Genomic DNA, 20023 nt, shown 5'->3' on the forward strand with positions numbered 1-20023 from the left:
GACGGAACTCGCTTTTTAAGTTTTTACTGCTGAGACATCCCACAAGTGTACAGTGTTGCAGGCGTTGCCGAGCGATTCCGAAAAGAACGCTTGCCACCGTTTTACTGGGTCCCGACGTGCCAGATTTTCGTCAAAAGTAAGCAAACGTAAAACAATGAATTGCAAAAGTCCCGACTGGTGCCTCTGTCGTGCATTAATGTTCACATGCACAACGTGAGGGCAACATCAGCAGGCTTGCAGTGGTACGTGCTTCGTCGGGCAAGCGGAGACAACGGCTGCTCAATCGAAATCGGAACAATGCCACTCCACTCTGTCGACAACTGGTTCCCAAAATAGTATGCAAAATGTAACTGTCCAGCACACGACAAAACAACACTCCAGCGGCGCGTGCTTGCCAGACCGGCAGGTGAGGTACAAGCTAAACACACAGGAGGAAAGAACCTGAGCGCATCGATGCAAGACATCGCGAGCCATGGTCAAACATTTCTTGGAGCGCTATGTGGAACGACTGAACTCGAGACAAACAAGCGCGCTTTGCGGGTTCAGCGTGCAGACACTGCCTTCTTTCCTTTAGCTCACTTCTCTTCACCGACTTCCTTTCGTGGCAGATTTTTTACGTACCGGGGTCCCTCTCGAAAGAAAGCCCACCGAGAGAAACCTAGGTAATTATTATTTAGACAAGCGGTTTTTGAATGAAAAGGACACTTCAAGGAAATTTGAAAAACGCCCGTCGTGTTCAGAAATAGGTTAAATATGATCCACAATATCCGTAAATGATAATTGCACGTTAGTATTTTGAGCCTGGTGGCTGTATTTTTCGTTACAAACGGCCCACTCTGACAAGCGCTCGGAGAACAGCCAGCAAAGAGCATGTGACACCCAACACAATCGTGACGTAGTTCGTCTCGGAACGAGCAAAGCTTCGGCGACGCTGATGTCGAGAAGATGTCTTAACGGTTCCAGCCATCAAAGCGGCTGCTTTTGTACGAATTTTGAGTGACGGGTTAATTTTTTATAGTCTTGTAGAGGGACAATAGCGACTTCTGGGAGACACAAAGAATATTCTCGGGAGGAGGGGAGCTCCTCTTTCCCTTTTTTCTCGTGGTGGCCGGAGGCGAGACAGTTATCGTCACTACCTGGCAAGGTTCCTAGACGGGCATTACAAACGAGGCGTTAGCGACAACCACCAGGTGCTCTTTGCTAATCGTTTACTGCATTTTGAAATTCCTTTTCGTGTCTTTTTCAACAAGAGCTTGATGTGTCTGATGTGATAGTGCTCCCTCGCACACGAATAGACCAAGAGATAAGCGATATTTCGTTGTAGTATCCCTTTATAGAGGGGTTTTTGTAGTAGAGTATGATTTAAACAAGGACAGGAATGTCGATGAACAAGTTTAGAAAGCACCTTATCGGCAGAGACGTGGGTACACAACACCCGACGTCGCGCGACCAGCGTTTCAGCTCACAAAGAAACTCTCGTCGCGCAAAAACGTGGTTTTGTTTCACAGCATGACGGCATGTCTGGCGCCCGGCACACTAGCGTCGGAGCGTTCGCACACGCCCACGTCTATCGTTGAAAAGGTTTAAAAAAGACGGGAGACGAGGTTCCCGAGACGTCGAGGCGCGAGACGGCGGCAGAAACCATGCAAGACCGGATGGATGCAGTGTACTTTTTGTCGGGCGCCGTTTGCGCCACCTAGCTCACGCATGCTCAATTACGTTCTTAGTTTAGTTTCGGTTTTGAAAGGCGACCGAAATTGGTCCTTTGGCGCAGGCTTGGCGCAGATTACCCATATTTTGTCAAAATGTAGCAGGATGTAGCAGGGTTAGCCCCTTGGCGCAGTTTGGCGCAATTGGCGCAGCAATCACATCACTGTAAACAGAAAAAAGTTGGAAAAGCGTTTCATGACTCCTTTAAAGCAGTTGATCCACCCGTTGGAACACGCCCGTGATATCCAAAAATTCTGCGATATCTTGCGCGTTTCCTTGCAGGATGCTTCCGTTGATGTTCATGCGAGATGCCCGGGCTTGTTTAGCAGAGTCTGTTCCAACTCGGCGTACTTCGCCGTCCGAGCTTGCTTGAAGCCGGGTGAAATGCAGAAGCTTGCATCTCTATGTTCTTTCATTTGACAACAATGCTGTTCAAACTTCCCTCCCAAGGTCCCTTGCATGTCCATTTTTTTTTTTTTTCGACTGCGATTGCGTTCAACCACCCAGAGAATGTTTAACTTCTCCTGGAAACTCGGTACCTTTTTTTTTCTGCGATGCCATGGCCACAACCGGAAGCCAACTCATGCAAAATGAAACCGGGAGTCGAGAACACGGGTGGAACTCATGAAATGTACCTGGGAGCAGCCACGGGAGCAGCTGAAACAGCTGTTTTGGAGCAGGTTGGGAGCAGCTCAAACTACATCCTGGAGCAGGCTAGGAGCTGCTCAGATCAGTTTTCATTGCACTTCAGCTTGTGTCTTAGCTGAGCACGGGAGCAATTTCAATTGTGCTTAGCAGCAAAGTTGGACATGAGTGGTTAGGAACCTAGGTAGATGGGATAACACTGTAACATATGCGAAAACTTGAAACGTTGCGAGCTTTAATGAAAACCAAAAAGCAAGTACCATACGTTTCTGAAGATAGTGTCCTTGACATTTTCCGAGTGGCTTTCAGCTGTTTAAAATGCAAACCAGCACTGCTTATCGCACAACCCACACATGATCAACATAGTAATTATATCTGCGAACCACGCAACGTGCGCAAGCAACGGACGTGCAGTTGCGTGGAGGAACAGGGCAACAAATTTCGAGTTTATCCTATTGTGCAACTCAATATCAAAGCAGCAGACTGAATAACAGATTTATCGTATTCGAAGCGATAAGCAGGTGCCAGGTTAAAGTACGCCGAGCAGATCTACCACTCGCGTGAGTGCTGCTGGCCGGCAAGGTTTCGGATTGGACCGCGTTTCAGTTCTATCAAATTATGATTTGTCTTGCGGGAATGCAGTTCCAATTTATAAAGATGAAGTACTAAAAGGAATCTTTTGCTCATTTGTTTTCGACTGACTGATGTCCGGATCCCGGGTTGCAGAGCCTCAGGCAATCTGGCACTTAACGACTCAACCTCCCCTCGGCCGACTTGCTTAACCGCGTATGGTTGAAGGATAAAAATCCAGTCGCAGGTGGTGTAGCGCTCAGAATACAACCCCCAAAATTTTTCACGCGCTTCCGACTCGGCATACAGAGGGACAAAAAACGGAACAAAGGATTGCAAGGCCGACCACGCTAAACGCGCTCATTGTAGCCAAATTCCAATCTAGTCGGTAGAAACCGAAACCGAGACAAAATACCATATTTTGCTGCACGTTGTGCAATTTGGTGCATAATGGCTCGAGATATTGGCTGTGGCGCAGTGCCTGCAAAATTGCGCAGGATGGTGCAGACAAATGTATCTGGCGCAAAATGGCAGAAAATGGCGCAGCCGTTCCACCCTGCGAGAACCAAGACCATGGACCCCAACCTAAACCATTGACTGATACAACTGCGGCGCGCAGCATGCAAATGCGCGAGCACGGCACGCAGTGAAAGAGATGGAGATGAACGGCAATTCTAGAAATGCCCCAGGCCCCAAGGTCACGTTTAGTGCAGGGCGGCGGGTCCCGGGCAAGCAAGGGTGCAAAGCAAAAGGAGAAGAGTTACTTCAACAAACTTGTCAATCCCACGGGAAAGAAGAAGAAAAAACAACACCAAACAGCTTCGGTCAGCGCATAGCAGTGGATAAGGCGGTACCAGCGCTGCGCGGGCAGGTGCGCGCGGAGTCAGCAAAAAGAAAGAGAACCATTTTTTTTTCTCGTGCTCACTGCTGGCATGTATCTTTCAAAGTTGTCCTGCCCAAGGAACATTTTCTTTTTCCACGAGGCACGCACACTTATCTGGGATATGGCAATCCAAAAATGAGGAAGACTAACATCTTGGATTCCCATTTGACAAGTGAGTCCTCCCTGTACTCACTGTGTTGCAAGACTTGAAATAGACTCGAAAATTATGTCTGAAAACGCTGATGGATTGGAATGAATTAAAATATTGACGACAAAATATGTTCGCTGAATTTGAACTAGTTTTGTTTTTGCCCTACCATGGATGCCACGGCTGTACACGGCTGGCGGTATGTTGAAATATGTATGTTGACGCTGCTCTGCTCCTCTCAACGGTGCCAATAGCACCAAGACACGGCACGTGCGGCAGACGTGGCGCCACTTTTGCAGCATGCGTTGGTGGTTTTTGGTTGCAAGAACCGGGAAGACAAACGTAATAAGCAGGAAATCAATACACGCATTCCTATGGGAGCTCGGCAGGGCCGGCGGCTTTGAACGTAAAAGCCGGGAAAATGTAAAAACCGGGAATGTATCACCGAGGTTCTACTGTACTAGCCCATTTAAACTGAACATAATACCTTCCGCCGTTTTTATATATTGTTACTCTTCTGTGTCATTATTGTATTGTTTGATGCATTGCCCCCCGCTTATGCAATGTCCTAACTGGGACTTAAATGAAATGATCAACACCAATTGGAATGTAAGGAAAGATTGCTCTGAACAGCGAAATGTCCTAAGAGAATAACCAGAAGCATAAATAATTCCTTTTAGAAATAATTTATAATATTAGTTGCCATGTAAATATCCACACTTTCAGCTAAGCCAGAGCGAAAAACAGACTTTTTTTATGTATTCCACCAGGTGGCACTGCAGATTTGTTATCAAAAAGGGCAGCTAATAAACCGGAGCTGAGAAATGACATACATAAATTTTCAGAAAAATCTATGGCCCCAAGTTTGATGAATTTAAATGAAAGCACCTTCAATCTATCTGCACATCCTAGGCCCATTCTTCCAAAACTGAGTGCAGACATATAATAGAGTGACCTGCATTTCGTGGCATCTCTTTTTGCTTAGGCGTCTTCGCCTCACTTTAGAAAGAATTTGTCACGTCACTCGTAGCCACTGAAACTCGGAGCAACACACGAAAAGCACCGCAACTGACCCTCTTTGGGCTTGCTATGTGCACTTTATACACTGGGGCTACAGTCCATATGGAATACCAAGGTCAAAAGTACAAAAACCAGGCTCCGAGGAAAGCATGGTAGCACTTTGCTCTCGCGCATTCGCTCCCTCAAGATCCAGGCACGTCGTGAACTGACGCATTTAAGGAGAGTTACTTCCAATTAAATGTACACATTTCACACGCAGTCTTCTCCGAAAATTAAGGTCCACAAAAGTAGTCGGCGTAGTTGGGGCGATGCCCTCCCAAAGGGTCTTACCGACAAGGCCTCAGTGCCACAGGGAGTCCGGGAAGTCCTTGAGCTCCGCCTGGTGGTGGACAGGTGCCCCGTGGACGGAATACGACAGCCGGATGCGCATGCGCAGGGGGCTCTGCACAGCGGAGGCGGCTCAGGGCTACGGCCCCCCTCGGTCCCCCCCTTCCATCTCACCTGGCCGTCCGGGCTCGTCACTCGCAGACTTTGGCGCACGCACTGCTGTGCCTCGATCACCGACCCGTCCGGGGGCAGCATTTGCAGCTCAAACGTCTGCAAGAGGGTTCCCCGTCAGCCTGGAGGTCCCCTTAATCTGGGGCGTGGCCTGAGGCACCCCAGCATGCTCGCCGATTGCCGTGGAAACCGCCAATCGTGGGCCGGATGAACAAAAGCCCGCCTACTCCCCCGACTTAAAAAAATTGTAGAGCCCTTCCACCTCACGTGAAGATGGAGGACCAGCGAAGCTGTTATTTTACGGAGTCTAGGACGATGCCTAGAGGACGACGTCTAGGAAGACATCAAGGACGACTTCTAAAACGACCTCGAGGACGCCGCCTAGAGGATGACTTCTAGAACGACCTCTAGGACGACGGCTAGGATGACCTCTAAGACGACTTATAGGAACAAATCGAGGACGTCTAGGACGACCTCAAGGACGACTTCTAGGATGACCTTGAGGACGACACCTGGAGGACAACGGTAAGACGACCTCTCAGGCTACTTCAAGGACGACTTCTAGGACTTTTTTTTTATTTATACTTGCCACAACCAATGGGAAGTTTTCTGTCGAAATCCGCGGACAAATTTTTTCCAAGATCCTTGCGCATAACAGCTTCGCTGTAATAGGTCTTGGCCATCCGTGCCCTTCCGGGATTTGGCACCCATCCTTACTGCACAAAAGTTTGGCCCTTCCCTAAAGGCCCCACGACACTTGGGCGAAGAGGGGCAAGGCATCGAGAGAGAGAGAGAAGGCTTGTGAAAGAGGAAATACTAATGTGCATGTCACAGCCAGAGGCGTCTTCTTAGGGATATATACTGTAAACCACTACATATTTGCGAGCTCAGTATTTCGCGAATTCGGCCAAGCGTGCTTTTCTCAAATATTTTGCAGGCACGAAATTTTGTTGAATGAGGGTGGTACACTCTGTTACCATAGGGCAAAATATTCCAAAATGAAGTCCCTTACAATAAATAGCCCAGCATGTTGCAACTGAATTGTCGCACAGCATTCTATGCATCCCCGTCGTCCAACAGCTATAGAGGGCTCCAATTTCCCCGAGCTGTCCGATTCGCTAAACAAACGGGAGACTGGCACTCTTGATGCGTTTTTGTGGAGTGCTCCACGACGTCACTTCGCCGCACAAGATGCCGACAGAAAACTTGTCCAGACAAAGGGTCCAACCGCTGCCAGCTGAACAATGCTTAGTTGTAAATGTGACTCAATCCCAAAGCCCAAACATCAATAGCATTCCCGGTTTCTTTGTGTATCTTGCTTGAAAACTAATTAGCGAGCTATGTACTATTCAATAGTGGTGTGCCAATGGCTCGGCCATGGGTGTTGCTCTTGCACTGCAACCAAAAACTTGCAACCAAAAACCACTAAGTTTAGCGGGAAAACCGCTAAATTGGCAACACTGGTACTAGAAGTGTAGAATGCGTTCTCAATGAGGCAAACTATTTTCTTTTGCAATAAATGTATTTTTCCTAAGTTTGAACAAGTGATTGTGTCTCACACCAGGTGGCAGTAATTTCCGTGCGAAACGAATAGGGTCTGACATACGAGTAGCTTTACGTTAGTAGGTAAAATGCAACTCTTACAAAAGACGAGTTTAACGACCCTGGACAATCTAGTGAGTAAATAGTTTACGTGATTGTCCAAGAATATCTATAATACTTGAGTTTAAGACGAGGCTGATTTGGAGTAAAATTATTTTTTATTTTTGCGCCAAAAGAGGATTGCTTTGTTTTACTAAGATTGATTTGGAGACCCTTGTCTCGAGTCCAATTCTTTAGCACTGTTAATCTCTCATTTGCACAATTAGATTGTCACCTGTTTTAGCTGAAAATAAAAGACTTGTGTCATTCGCATATATTATGAATTTAGCTCATGAATATGTTAACATTATCATTAATATAAAAGTTAAAAAGCAAAGACCCCAAAATGTTCCCCTGTGACACACCAGAGACAATTGGCTTGGTTGCAGATGAACACCCATTTAAATCAGCATAGTGTTTACGATTAGCCAGATATGACTGAAGCAGCAGAAGTGATATACCCCGAATACTGTAAATATTGAGTTTTCGTACAAATAAGTTACGGTTTACATATTCAAATGTTTTAGTCAAATCAATGAATACGCACAGCGCCACATTTTTTTCATCCAAACTCCGTAAAATAAATTGTTTTTGTACAAGCAATGCAAGTTCTGTGGAAAAATTCTTCCTGAATCGAAACTGAGCACTATTGAGTACATATTTTATGTTTATTTAAAAAATGAAAAAGTCAGATATGAAGAAGTTTTTCTAAACCTCCAAAGAGAAGCCACTTTTGGGGCCAACAAGCGTAATCGCTTCCAACTGAAAATGTATGTGGCAGATTAAATATCCAATTATTACACTTCTCAAGGGCATCTCGTAATGTATGTGGCCCATCCAGGCAGTTTAAAAAAATGACCGCATCTCCACGTGGTAAATGATGTTGATTGGGGCGAAGCTCTGGTGGGTGCTGATGATACTGATTTTGTTCATAGGTAGTGCTGATGGTGCTTTTGAGCTCTCAACTCTGGGTTCGCTAGGCGTTTTTGACGCTCTGCAGCAGCTTCTCGCATTCTGGTCTCCGGAGCAGCTTCCTGTCTGCGTAGACGCTGAGCCGCAGCCGTGCCGAGCTTTTCGTTTGTTTTCATCCACGTCAGAAGGAGAATGTTTGGTATGGAACGTGGTTATATACACATTTGAGCATTTGACCGCAGTGCCCTCTCGCCTATAAACGTTGACCCAATGCTTGCAAAGTTTAACGAGACTATATACGTATTTGACTGCAGCGCCCTCTCCTGTATACACGTTGAGCGGCTACATGCAACGCTTCACCCATGACATCCCCAGCTCTTGAGTTACTACCACATCTCAGAGCCCCCTACTCGTCCCGCAGTCGTGGCCGAGTGGTTAAAGGACACATGCAAAGGAAAAAAAAACATTTTTTTCAGACAGCTTAGATGGAAAAAGGATGTCATAAAACGATTTTACAACGAAGAAAAAAATTTTTAGAGCTATATTTACGGCGCTATACGAATTTGTAGTTGGCGCTCGAGGGAGCCGCCACTGGTCACGTGGTAGGCCCGCGCGCCGACGCACGCTGAGCGTTGTGCGAACGCCGCTTCAACGCGTTTCTCCACGCCGCCGTCGCCGCCGCCGCACAAGTTCGTCTGCTTCGGGGCGCCGCCGCCGTCGTCTGATCGGCGCACAAGTGTATCACGTCTGCTTGCGCTTTTTCTGGAGTTTCCTTTGGGCTCTAAAAGTTACTTATTCATCTTAGTTTTTTGTTATACTTCAAACAAAGGTGAATAAGTTACTTTTAGAGGCCATAGGAAGCTTCCGAAAGAATGCAAGCACCACGTGATAAATAAGGACCAGTCACGTGATAAATACGGACCACTTTTCCGCGGTGCCCGCGGGCGCCAACTACAAATTCGTTTTGCGCCGTAAATATAGCTCTAAAAATTTTTTTTCTTCGTTGCAAAATTGTTTTATGGCGTCCTTTTTCCATCTAAGCCGTTTAAAAAAAAATGTTTTTTTCCTTTGCATGTGTCCTTTAAGGCGATGGACTATAAATCCATTGGGTCTCCACGCACAGGTTTGAATCCTGTCGACTGCGCAAACATTTTTTTCTTTTTTTAAGAAGACAGATGGGACGGCAATCGATGTGAGCATGGACGCCGGACAAGGCTAGACCTTAAGGAGCTTCGCCCCTAAAAATCTTTGTGGATGTGCCCTACCAAAGCAAAGTGAATTTGTATCGCAATATTTGCGACAACCCAATGGAAATATTTGCGACAACCCAATGGAAATCTAGTCCAGCTTACAGCTGGCCAGATGATACGAAACAGTTAAGAGGTTGGCACGTCTGGCCCCAAAGCCCATTTAGTTGCAGACGCACCTTGGGCACGGCCGCCTGGAACAGGAAGTCCGTCATGGGCTCGGCCAGCGAGTTGAGGGCTGTCAGGTGGATGAGCAGCTCGTGGGCCGGCCGCCGCTCAAAGGCAAAGTCCACTCGCAGCCCGTCCCGGTCCAGCACCGTCAGGGGGCCTGCACAGTGTCCGCCACCTGCTCCACTTCTACGTCCTTAAAGATTACTACTCGGTATTCGAATAAACATTCGTCACAGTTTCTGAATTTTTATGCTCTGGATATTCAGTCAAAAAAAAAACTGGAGGGATGATTTCTCGGGGGCAGGCGTTCATACGAGACTTTACGGCATACGCGATTTAATGCATGCAGTATTTCAAATTCATGCGGCCATGCTCAGCGCCTCTGTGCCTAAAAAAATGTAAACGACGAATTCATGTTTCAGCGGTGGCAATCAGTTCATGAACGACAATTCATTGACAGATTGTTTTATTGACACGCTATGTTTCATCGACAGCTCAGATTAGCTTTTTTTCTGTAATAAGCTGCATGAGAGTGTCGCTGCGGAGCGGCGTGTACGGGTCCGTCAGTTGGGTTAACATTTTTGTAATAAGCCGCCGCAGAATGTCGCTGGCGAAGCGGCGTGAACGCAAATGGGAGGATGGCTTAATACAGACCCCAGTGATATACGCATGAGGAAATGTCCCTACAGCATGCAATTTGCGCAACGAGTGTCTATAAAACATTCATGTCAACAAAACGTGTGTCCATAAAACATGCGCCATCAGAAGCTGTCCATGAAGCATAATTCCACGAAATGATAGGGACCCATGTCTCAGTACTTCTGACAAAGCCAGCTATGCATGTCCCACTTTGGAGATCAGACACCCACACGCCGTTGTTGGCTGAGCTGTGGCACTGACGGCACAAAGCAACGCGCCCAAACAAGTGCTTCAGAGGCACTATTACGGGGAACGGAAATAAACACCCAACCTTTATTGCGTGTGGTCCATATTCGTCCAAACCCTGCATATTTCTAAACAACAATAAAAGCATTTACTTTTCCTCGGATCCAAAATGGATGACTTAAAGGAGTTGTGCAAACAATTTTAACATTATAAGAATTTGCATCTTGAACTTTTGACATTGGTTATCTTGTCACAAAGGACAAAAAAAACAGCTTCCTTCAAAATGTTGCGATTCCGCTACATAATCGCGAGGAAGCAAAAAGGCCAAGCCCTATACTTCGCTTCACCTTATGTTGTACCGCAGCGAAGGCTAGAAGCGCGAGCTCATAGCGTTGGCAGCCGCTCTTAAGTCACGAGAGCTTGTGCCGCAGAGATGTGCCCCAGAGCAAGGAGCTCGCGCTTGTAGCTTTTCCTGCGGTACATCATAAGGTGAAACAGAGTATTGTTATATCCTCGTTTCTTACACGCGTGCTTCAAAATGTTTTGTCCGTTTCTTCCAGAAATACGAGTAAAGCAGCATTTGGACCGCTGCTCGAGCGGCGTCGGGTGTTCTTTGTCCCGTGCTCATGACTGGCCCAGAAGGAAGACAACGACCCATGAGGGGCCTCCCACGACACCCAGCGTAGTCCATCTACACCCAAATCTTCACCCATCGCCTCCTTATTCGTGAGAACACAGCTACTCTCTCGCATTTCCAAAAGGAAAACCCACCCGTAAATAGATCCCACCCCCCATTAAAATGTTACCTTCGTACACGCACCGAGTTTGGCGGGTAATTTTACAGTGTGTCCGAGGACCGATGCCACAATATTGGCCAAAAAGACCCGGAGGAGCAAAGAACTGTGTCCGACAGCCAGCCACACAAGGCCTTCCCCGAGAGAGCAAGCTGTCTCCTCTCCAGGGCCGCACCAATCCGAGAGGGTCCCCGTGGAAGCACTCACCGCCGGCCGCAGAGAGAGCGCTTCCGTTAACAGGGCCATCCGAGAGGTCGGCAAGGGAGGCCGGAACAGAGGCTGGAACAGAGGCCGGAACAGAGGCCGGAACAGAGGCCGGCACAGAGGCCGGCACAGAGGCTGGAATAGAGGCTGGAACAGAGCGGGCATCCCAGGTCCATCATACATTACCCTATAAATGAAAATAAACTTGCAAAGCTGCATTACAAATTTTAAAATAATACCCATAGTTTGTTTCTAAACCTGTTTGGGATCCTTCCCATGCTCCAGCAATGTTACGGAGGGCCAGCTATCGCTCACGAGAGGAGACCACGCCACTCCGAAGGGAGACGTGCGGCAAGCATACGCCTTCAATGTTGCAAGGCGCGATGCAGCATCGACACTCTTCCGGTGCCTTTGGCAAGAGGGCGCACCCTCCAATGCCAGTTTCTTACAACTTGCAGTCTCAGCTCACTCGAATCTTGGCAACAATCTTGCACGGAAAACCCACTCGAATGGAAAAGGATAAACTTCATTTCAAATATGTCAACTACATTTTTTTATTTTGTGTGCATTCTAATTAAGTTGCCACTTGTATCCTGGAGCAACGTTCATGAAAAATTTCCCAAGATTTGGCAACAAAAAAGGGAACACTGAAATTAAAGCTTTTTCTATCCTGAATAGTGCAATTAACCAACCAGTGAAACTCATTTACTCTACAACTGACTCTCGGTAATTCAGTCGCTTCATATGAATTTTCGGTCAGTTCGAACCAGGGATGCGGTTCTGGCAATTACACTATGGGAATATATGTGCGTTAATTCCAAGCTTCACATCTAGGACCGGTTATTTCGAAGGATTTTTTTTTCAAGCTCGAGCAGTCCGGCAACACTGGGAGCATGAAAACGCTATCATGCTGACCAAGCTTAAATTGCAACCATGCACACATGATCGCTTTTATCTACAATGCGCACAGTTGGGAAAAAGAGGGAATGAATGTGGCGTGCAATTAAGTGGTCAGGCGGACAAGCCACACCCAAAGCCGTATATTGGGAGAGTCTGGCCAGTGGGTGTGGCAACGAAGGCGCTGGAGAGAAGAAAAGTGAAGGAAAGGGAGGAGAGCGCCGAAGGAGCGAGAGAGGAACAAGGGAGCAATGAGGAGACGACCACCTTTTAACGCAACACGCTGTCGGTGCAGATCACTGTTGAGGCTACGCGTCGTCTGCTGCGAGCTTATTTCTTTTTCGCGTGAACAAAAGCTTGCATTCAAAAGTGAAGAAACTTCATTTATTAACTTTTTAAGCCACCGAGGAATAACACTATAACTTTCTTGCCAGAGCCTGCCAAATGAAAGAAAAGAACCGAAATTCGGATGTCGATCCCATGCATACCACCAGGCCAATGAATGAAAATGGCGTCCCTCCCCCGTCAGCTGGAAGCAGCCGGGAGTTTACGTGCATGCGCTCACGCCTCTCGCTCTGCACTGCAGACCGATTGGCTCACCCGGAAGGGGGGCACTACGTATGGCGAAAGATAGCCGATTGGGTCTGGGGTAGGGGACCAGACGCCAGCCGTTCCTTTGCTTTGGTGCTGTGCAAAAAAGCAGCTCTCTTCAAAACAAGCCGGATTCTGTCCGATCGTCGTAAAGTGGCTGTCATCGACACTGTAGATGCTCCATTATTTGAGATCTTCTTCAAATAAGCCCTGTTTGGACAATGTGGCACCGTGGGGGTATGCACAATACATTGTCCTTTCGGCTATCCTGTGCAGTGAAATATTTTCTAAAGTTAAGACCTTTCTAGATTGACACGGCCGAGTGTATGGCGTTGCACAAAATAAGCATAGAATGAAACAAACATTCCAGTTGCATTTCTTCTGCCGTGCCTGGACTCACCAAAAATTGCTTTCATTTGTTTGTTTTTGTTCCCAAAGATGGTACAATGTTTTTTTTTTTTCAAAAGCCTCAAGAAATTCTATTCATCATAAACCACAGAAAAAAACAAAGTGCAGCAATTGAGCTGCCACGAGGGTTCAGAATTGCGCCTACGCGGGCTGCCACAGCCCATCGACGAGAAAACCCACAGCTCGGCAAAGTCGGGCAACACCGACACTCTCAAAACCAGGGACGCGCGCAATAATTCACTTTGTTCGAGACTGCCACTGGAAAGGTCTATAGGACCGGCAGCTCTCGCCACAGCAATAAACTTTTTGGGAAAACTAGATTCCAATAAAACCGCAGAACATTAATTATGCAACTCAAAAATAAGTGTACAGTTTCAGCTCCCGGAGGCACGTCTCAGGGTAGGATACGTAAAGTAATATTGAAATACGGCGCATGATTTGATCTTAGGAGAAACTAGCAAAAAGGCTTTAAACTTTCTGGAGGTTGCTTTGGAAACAGGGTACATAACTGGTTGACATTGCCTGACCCGAGGGAAGGAATGGGACGAGATTTGCTCGCGGGCTCACTTTACTTTCTGAAAGCAGGTGCAAATGTCCTAGGCCTAGCTGCGTAGCAAAGCCAGCCTCAATGCCACGGGCGGCATGGACCCTTTCAACGGCTCATCAAGACCACGCTCGGCAGGAAATGCCTCCTCCCAAGAGCACTCACCGTCGGGCAGGTCCAGGCCTCCCAGCAGGTCCAGCAGGTCGCCGCCCCCCCCTGGCTCCCGAGTAGGGCCCCCGCCGGCCCCCAGCAGGTCCAGCAAGGCGCTCTGCAGGGTGCCTCCGTGTCAATCCCCGCAAGCAAACGCTTCCATATAGTTAATCTTTTTCCCTTTGTCCACAGCTAGAAGTGCCCATTTCCCTAAGCAATTTTTCCTTTCCACGCAAAACAAAGAAGACACTTAAGACTGCTTACGTGAAGGAATGCAAAAGCATTTCTACGAGCAGCGCGCCGCGTCTACACACAATGCACACGGCGCTCCAACGGTGACATCACGCTCCCCCACTGCGCAGGTGCAGCGCCCCCACCGTCGTCACAGCTTCTGTGACGAAGCGTCTACATTGCTGTGCTTTTCTTTGCATTTTGTTTCTGAGGTACGTCCGCTTTGACCTTGAGCAGCGCGTGCTTGACGCATTTTTATGGCCATCTTTCGGGCACAACGCCGATGCTGCCTTTTCGCGTAATGGGACATATAAGGCTTTCGCCTTAAAACCTGTCGTGCATCCCACCCTCTGTCTCGTGCTTTTCCCTAGCACTAGAAACCTCCGACAAATGGCACCCGTTCCCGATGTCCGTGTCCGTGGGCATCGTCGGCTGCTATTTTCTCCTCGCAAATTTTCAAAAATCACTCATTTTATTTTAGAAATGGTCGGCTCCAGCCTTGAGCACCTGGTCCGGAGCAATCGGATCACTAGTGCGGTCAAGAGCACCGCACGAGACGCGCGAGAGTGTTGGCGCAAAGCAGGAAAGGGAAATAATACAATGTGGAAATGATTGCCAATCATTTCTCGCGAACACCGATACACCAAAAGCTTTGCAACATAATTTGCTCGATACACACGCAGATGCTTGTTGCTGAAAGGACCTGAAGGGGTCATTAACCTTCAACTCGTTTATTTACATCATTTAGACCAAGCCAACACGAAGGTACTTGCGCCCGGTGTTGGAATCCTCGTCCTGCTCGTCTCTCGCTGAGCGTGCCTGTCGCACAAGCCTTTCACCTTCGTTTCTCCTCCAGGAGCCGCCCTATGGTTCCCCCCTTGAAGAGGAACTGGTAGAGACAAGCGTTTCTCTCGGACCCATGGTAAAACTATTCTCGGTTCTTTTAAGTCGCTGTAGGAAGATGGGCGGGTTTGATGCGGTCGAGGGATATAACTTCCTTCCGGCCATTGACTGAAAGGGCAAGTTTTGTAATTATGTTGCAAGACTTCGTATGGTCTGTCGTAGGGGCACTGCAGCGGACGTCTTCTGGTGTAGTTTCGTACAAAAACGTGCGTACAACGGTGGAGATCCGGGCTTACGGAGATATTCTCTCGGTGCAGGTGGTAGTAGGTTCTGGAGGAAGGATTTTAACTGGCTTACATAGTTTTCGCAGTCCACGCAGCAAAGTTCTTCAGCCGTCTAAAAAACAAATGCGTTGGCATTTGTTTTCCACAGCTGCAGCAACTACTTTATGTTGTAGCTGAACGATCAGAGGGTTTTTCACCATCTCAAGGGATCAAAGCACTTGGGAAATCAGTGTAGACTACAGAGCATGGATGCCTATTTTTGATGATGTGGTCTGTGGCCAATATTAAACCATACAGCTGGGCAGTCAAGATAGCTGCACTGGAATTAATCCTCGGCACATATTTAAGTGATGATCCAATCACGGCCCACAGGAGAGTCGGTTTTAATGTGAATGCAGTCCCACGAAGCGAACCGACGCCATCAGCTTTGAAACCACGCCAAACGTCGGCTAAAAGGCACCTAAAATCCCCTTTCCCAATGGAGTGATGTGAAGCTGATTTCTGATGGATTATGCACCCATTGGCTGGCGCACATCATCAAGGAACGAGGCTCCCATTGGCTCTTGTGCGGCATAGTTCCAAAAAAAGCCACAAGGAGCGTCGGCAGCAGAGCCAGAGCCTGTCCGGGCAGACTCCAGAGTGGCCGCAAATATTTTGATAAAATTGCGGGAACCACACGTTCCGACCTTTGGGTCCCAATAACTGTTGCCCGCTCAACGAGCTCATATGTATTGAGACAGCACAAAACAAAGATTTTCACTTTTTTCCGCACACGCACACACTTCCTTCGCATTGGATCGCTCCATGGACTAAAGCAAGTTTGAAATTCCCCGATCCCAGTTTGTGACATTAAGAATTTAGAGCGACCACGTTTTCAGATTGACCTTTACGGTGGGTAAAGGACGGCCCAATCAACTCGTCGGACCTCAATTCCAAATTTGGGCTAAAGGAAGACAAGGCGCAGGATGGACACGCGGCAAGCGACAAAAGCCAAGCTAGCGCCCGCCACTGCGAGGCCATCGGGAAAGGCTGCCAAGCGTCCGACAAGGAGCAACTCCACGTCAACGTCTTACAGTGCCCGACGAGAATGGAGTTTGGCACACACCGGATGGGGGGCGGGGGGCGGGGCGGGAGGCCCCTCGTCGTCCTGGCGGCCCGCCGAACCCGGGGCCCGGGCCTCCATGGGCGGCATGCGTTCCAGCAGGCTGCCCCGCAGCCGGTCGTGGCGGCAGAAGAGCGACGAGAACTCCACCGCCCGCTGCTGCAGCTCCACGTTCAGGCTGCCCCCGAAGGCGTCCACCAGCTTCTTCACCCGCCTGCGGGGAGGGCGCCCTCAGGACCTTGGCCCAACGCCCCTTTTTCGGGCCCTCACGCGGGGCAACAAATTCCAACCCTTCGCCCACCCCATCTAACCGACGCTCCTGGCAGAAAAAAAAAGACGGGGGTTCTGTCTAGGCACATCAAGAGGCATCAAATGAGACTGAGTGTACCTCATCTTTCCACAATCCAAACATAGTTCTAAATGCAAAAACAATAAGTGTAACAAACAACTACTACGGGCAAGCTCCCAACATTACTTGTGTTTGTCCCCCTTGTTCCCCTTCTCTAGGGATTATTATCGTCATTCTTGACCAGCTCGCTTGCACCTTTACATTAATTGCATTATCATCATAACCTTAAAATGCAGGCCGTTCACCAATGTCGGCATTTGTTCTACTGGCGTCTAACTCCTGTTTAGCTCAGTTGGTAGAGTGCTCTACTGGAAATGGAGAGGTCCCTGGTTCGATACCAGAACCAGGCGGATCTTTTCTGTCAGTCGCGCGCCAGCCACCTACTGTAGAATACCGCGCATCCACCCATTCCACATAAAGTGCCTATATCCAAATTTCTAAAATCTGAGAAATTATGCACAGTACATTTATATGTAAAAATGATTATCTCTAAATTTTGATTGGGCGCTTGCCCGGTATTTCACGGTAGCAGTGTTTGCAAACTTTTTTTTTTTTTTTATTTACATAGAGGCCTGCACCACCCTTCGGCATTATAGGACAAGTGAGTACATAAAACATTGAAACACAAACAAACTTGTATAAACGTCAAACACATCCTTCAGCAGCCCATCTATTTCATTCTATTCTACGCAAAAACATCAGTACGGCAGAAGTAGGGTCAGATTTTCTTCTGTTGGCCTGCCCTCCCTGATATGCATAAAGGTCCCTGTACAAACATTTCCCGACCGATTAGAAGGCGATTTAAATATATCATGTAAAAATTTTAACCTGAACATTTTTCAGCATTCAACTAGTGATTCCCGCTTTAAATTATCCTTCATGATATACGGAGGATAATTTCCTTTGTCCCCCTTGTTTCCCTTCTCCAGGGATTATTATCGTAATTCTTGACCAGCTCGCTTGCAACTTTGCATTAATTGCATTATCATCAAAAGGTGGAGCTTTCTAAATGCAGTCGAACCCGGTTATAACGAAGTCGACGCAATTTTGAAATATGTTCGCTACAGCCGTATATTTCAAGCGGATTTTGCCCAAAAAGTCTCGATTTCTTATGTACACTAAACGTCATAGTCCCAAGCAGCATAAAACATAGGCTTTTGTAATAGGTGCTGTTCTGTTTTTGCATATTTGAAGTGCAAAGGAGCCACAATAAAGCCACATTTCGCTTCATTGCAATAGAGTTATGAATGCCTGTTGCAACACGCCTGAAAGCGCGCTTCTCCTTCTGAAAGCTCATGCACTGTGGGAGAGTGAACACTCAATGAGGAACCTCAGATGTGCACAATGTGTGCGCACACCTTGGCGCGACTGGACAGCATGTCGTGAATACGGTAGGTAGGTATGATATAGGCTTTCAACAATCCGCAAAAAATAAGAGAAAAGGAAAAAGAAAGTATGATCGGAGGAAGCTCAACATCCTTTAATGCTTCAGGCGGTAAAATATGAAATGGGAAGCGACTTGGCACAAGCTCTTTCTGCGTGCATGTCCGGCGGTAGTAAGCCATGAGCCGATCACTGGAAATGCGTTTTTGCGTACCTTAATTCTTCAGAAAGACAGAGAATGTGATTCCTCCATTCTCAGGTGCGTTTGAAAAATCTTTTTTTTTTCCCCCCCTTTAGGATGGCGCTGTAACGCAACAGAAACGTGTGTAGAATCTCGATATCCGGAGCACGCTTGCAAGAGATTCAAAGAGGCACAAGATCGAAGCGCACACTGTCTTGGCAATGAGAGTCTTGCTTCAACAATAGAGCTAAGCAACAACAACTTCTGCACGTCCTCTGCCTGGCGCCATCTGCCTCACGACGTCTGCTCACGCTCGGCGTCTTGCCCAGCCATATCAAGTGAGACTCAATCATTGAGGCAAAAACAAACAAAATTCTTTAGAGCGAGTTCTTGCGAAAGAAATTAGCTTTCAAGGTTCAACTGTGCACGGCGTGTCGAAGCTGCCTTTACAATTTGCTCTTCAATTGCGTCCAATTGCAGAAAGAGGCCGCATCCAACAGAGGTGCCAACGAAGTGTGCTCAGAGCGCATCAACTGCTGCCAACTTCGTAGCAGTAACGTGGCTTAAAGGGGTAGTGTAGCGGCCGCGTAGCCTCCACCGTGCATTGGGAGCAACTGGCGCTTGGAGGGCGGTGACGTCACCATGTAGGGGGCGCTCCACTTCTTAGCACCGCGACGTCCCCGGCTCTGTGCGCAGCCGAGCAGTGCCAGGAGCTCGCTGTCGGGTGCTTTGCGACGCGACAACGGCGCTTCACATTTTTTTATAAATACCTTAATAAATTTTACAATTTAGGTCCAATAAATGGACGATGACGGGGCTTGTATTGGTGCGGAATAAATATCCGAGCACCACCGCAAAAAACTAAATTCCAAACGCGTGCCCTGTGGTAAAAATAAACACGTGTTTATTTCTATCATTTTCGCTCGACAGCAGTTGCTACAGAGCAAAGTTGGAAATGCCTGGATGATAGCTGCTCCTTTCGCTATGCCCGCGCTCGCGCGATCAGATTCTTTCGTAATTGCGGACTATTCAAAATGGGTTTGGTTCAGATGGCACGTGCGACGGAACACAAGGTTTTATATTTTGATCACCTACACAAATAAAAATATCTCTACTCTATGTCTTCATCACTTGATACAGTGATTGAGAAGTTGTTTGAAGGTGGCCAAGAGATATGAATTCTACAGTCCCAAAATGAGATATGTGAAATTCTTTATCCCCGTCTGTCCTGCTTTGCGTCGTTGTGCCTTTGGGCTTGCTCGCTCCATTATTGGGTCACAATATTCAACAGAAACTAGCACAAAAAAAAAAAATTGCTTTTTGAGGCCCATGGGAAAGTTTCCTTTAAAAAATTGTGGAAGGTTTCTCACTGACTCCATAGGCAACGTAGATAATTATTTTAAAATACGTGATAAGAAAATTTATTTCTCTTTGCTATTTTCTAGCGTTGTTATTGGTTTTTCGTGCAAAAAGGATAACTGTTTTTTTACAGCTACCATACGAAAGTTCTTTATGTTCCTTTGCTTTCATCTCTGTTAGTGAGGGGTCTGACACCTAGTACTCTAGACCATTCCATTTAGCGCTCTCTGGGCGGCACCATTTTGTTCGACAGCAGCGCCACCTCCATACATCCGGGATATTCAGCGGGTTCGGCGGGGTAAAACGAGAGAGAGGGCACGCGCCCGACTCCGCTAGCAGACGACAAACCGGGAGGTTGCCATTTTCCATCTTT

The 20023-nt window shown here is 47.6% G+C and overlaps 1 protein-coding gene across 3 annotated transcripts in view; it reads right to left on the bottom strand.

Annotated features, from left to right (window-relative positions):
• The window catches only part of LOC8050408 (AP-1 complex subunit gamma-1), a 45323-nt gene that overhangs the window by 3302 nt on the left and 21998 nt on the right, over positions 1-20023 (bottom strand). For all 3 annotated transcript variants that reach the window (XM_029995445.4, XM_029995444.4, XM_029995446.4), the window contains 6 exons: positions 16382-16592; positions 13934-14036; positions 11332-11475; positions 9454-9602; positions 5478-5573; positions 5307-5418 (listed from right to left, as the gene is read on the bottom strand). In XM_029995445.4, the coding sequence (XP_029851305.1) occupies positions 5317-5418; positions 5478-5573; positions 9454-9602; positions 11332-11475; positions 13934-14036; positions 16382-16592 (805 nt within the window). In that variant the 3' untranslated portion in view covers positions 5307-5316. The remainder of the gene's footprint in view (positions 1-5306; positions 5419-5477; positions 5574-9453; positions 9603-11331; positions 11476-13933; positions 14037-16381; positions 16593-20023) is intronic.

This window comes from Ixodes scapularis, unplaced genomic scaffold (genome assembly GCF_016920785.2).
Source record: "Ixodes scapularis isolate PalLabHiFi unplaced genomic scaffold, ASM1692078v2 PGA_scaffold9__187_contigs__length_104089568, whole genome shotgun sequence".
Lineage (NCBI taxonomy): Eukaryota > Metazoa > Arthropoda > Arachnida > Ixodida > Ixodidae > Ixodes > Ixodes scapularis.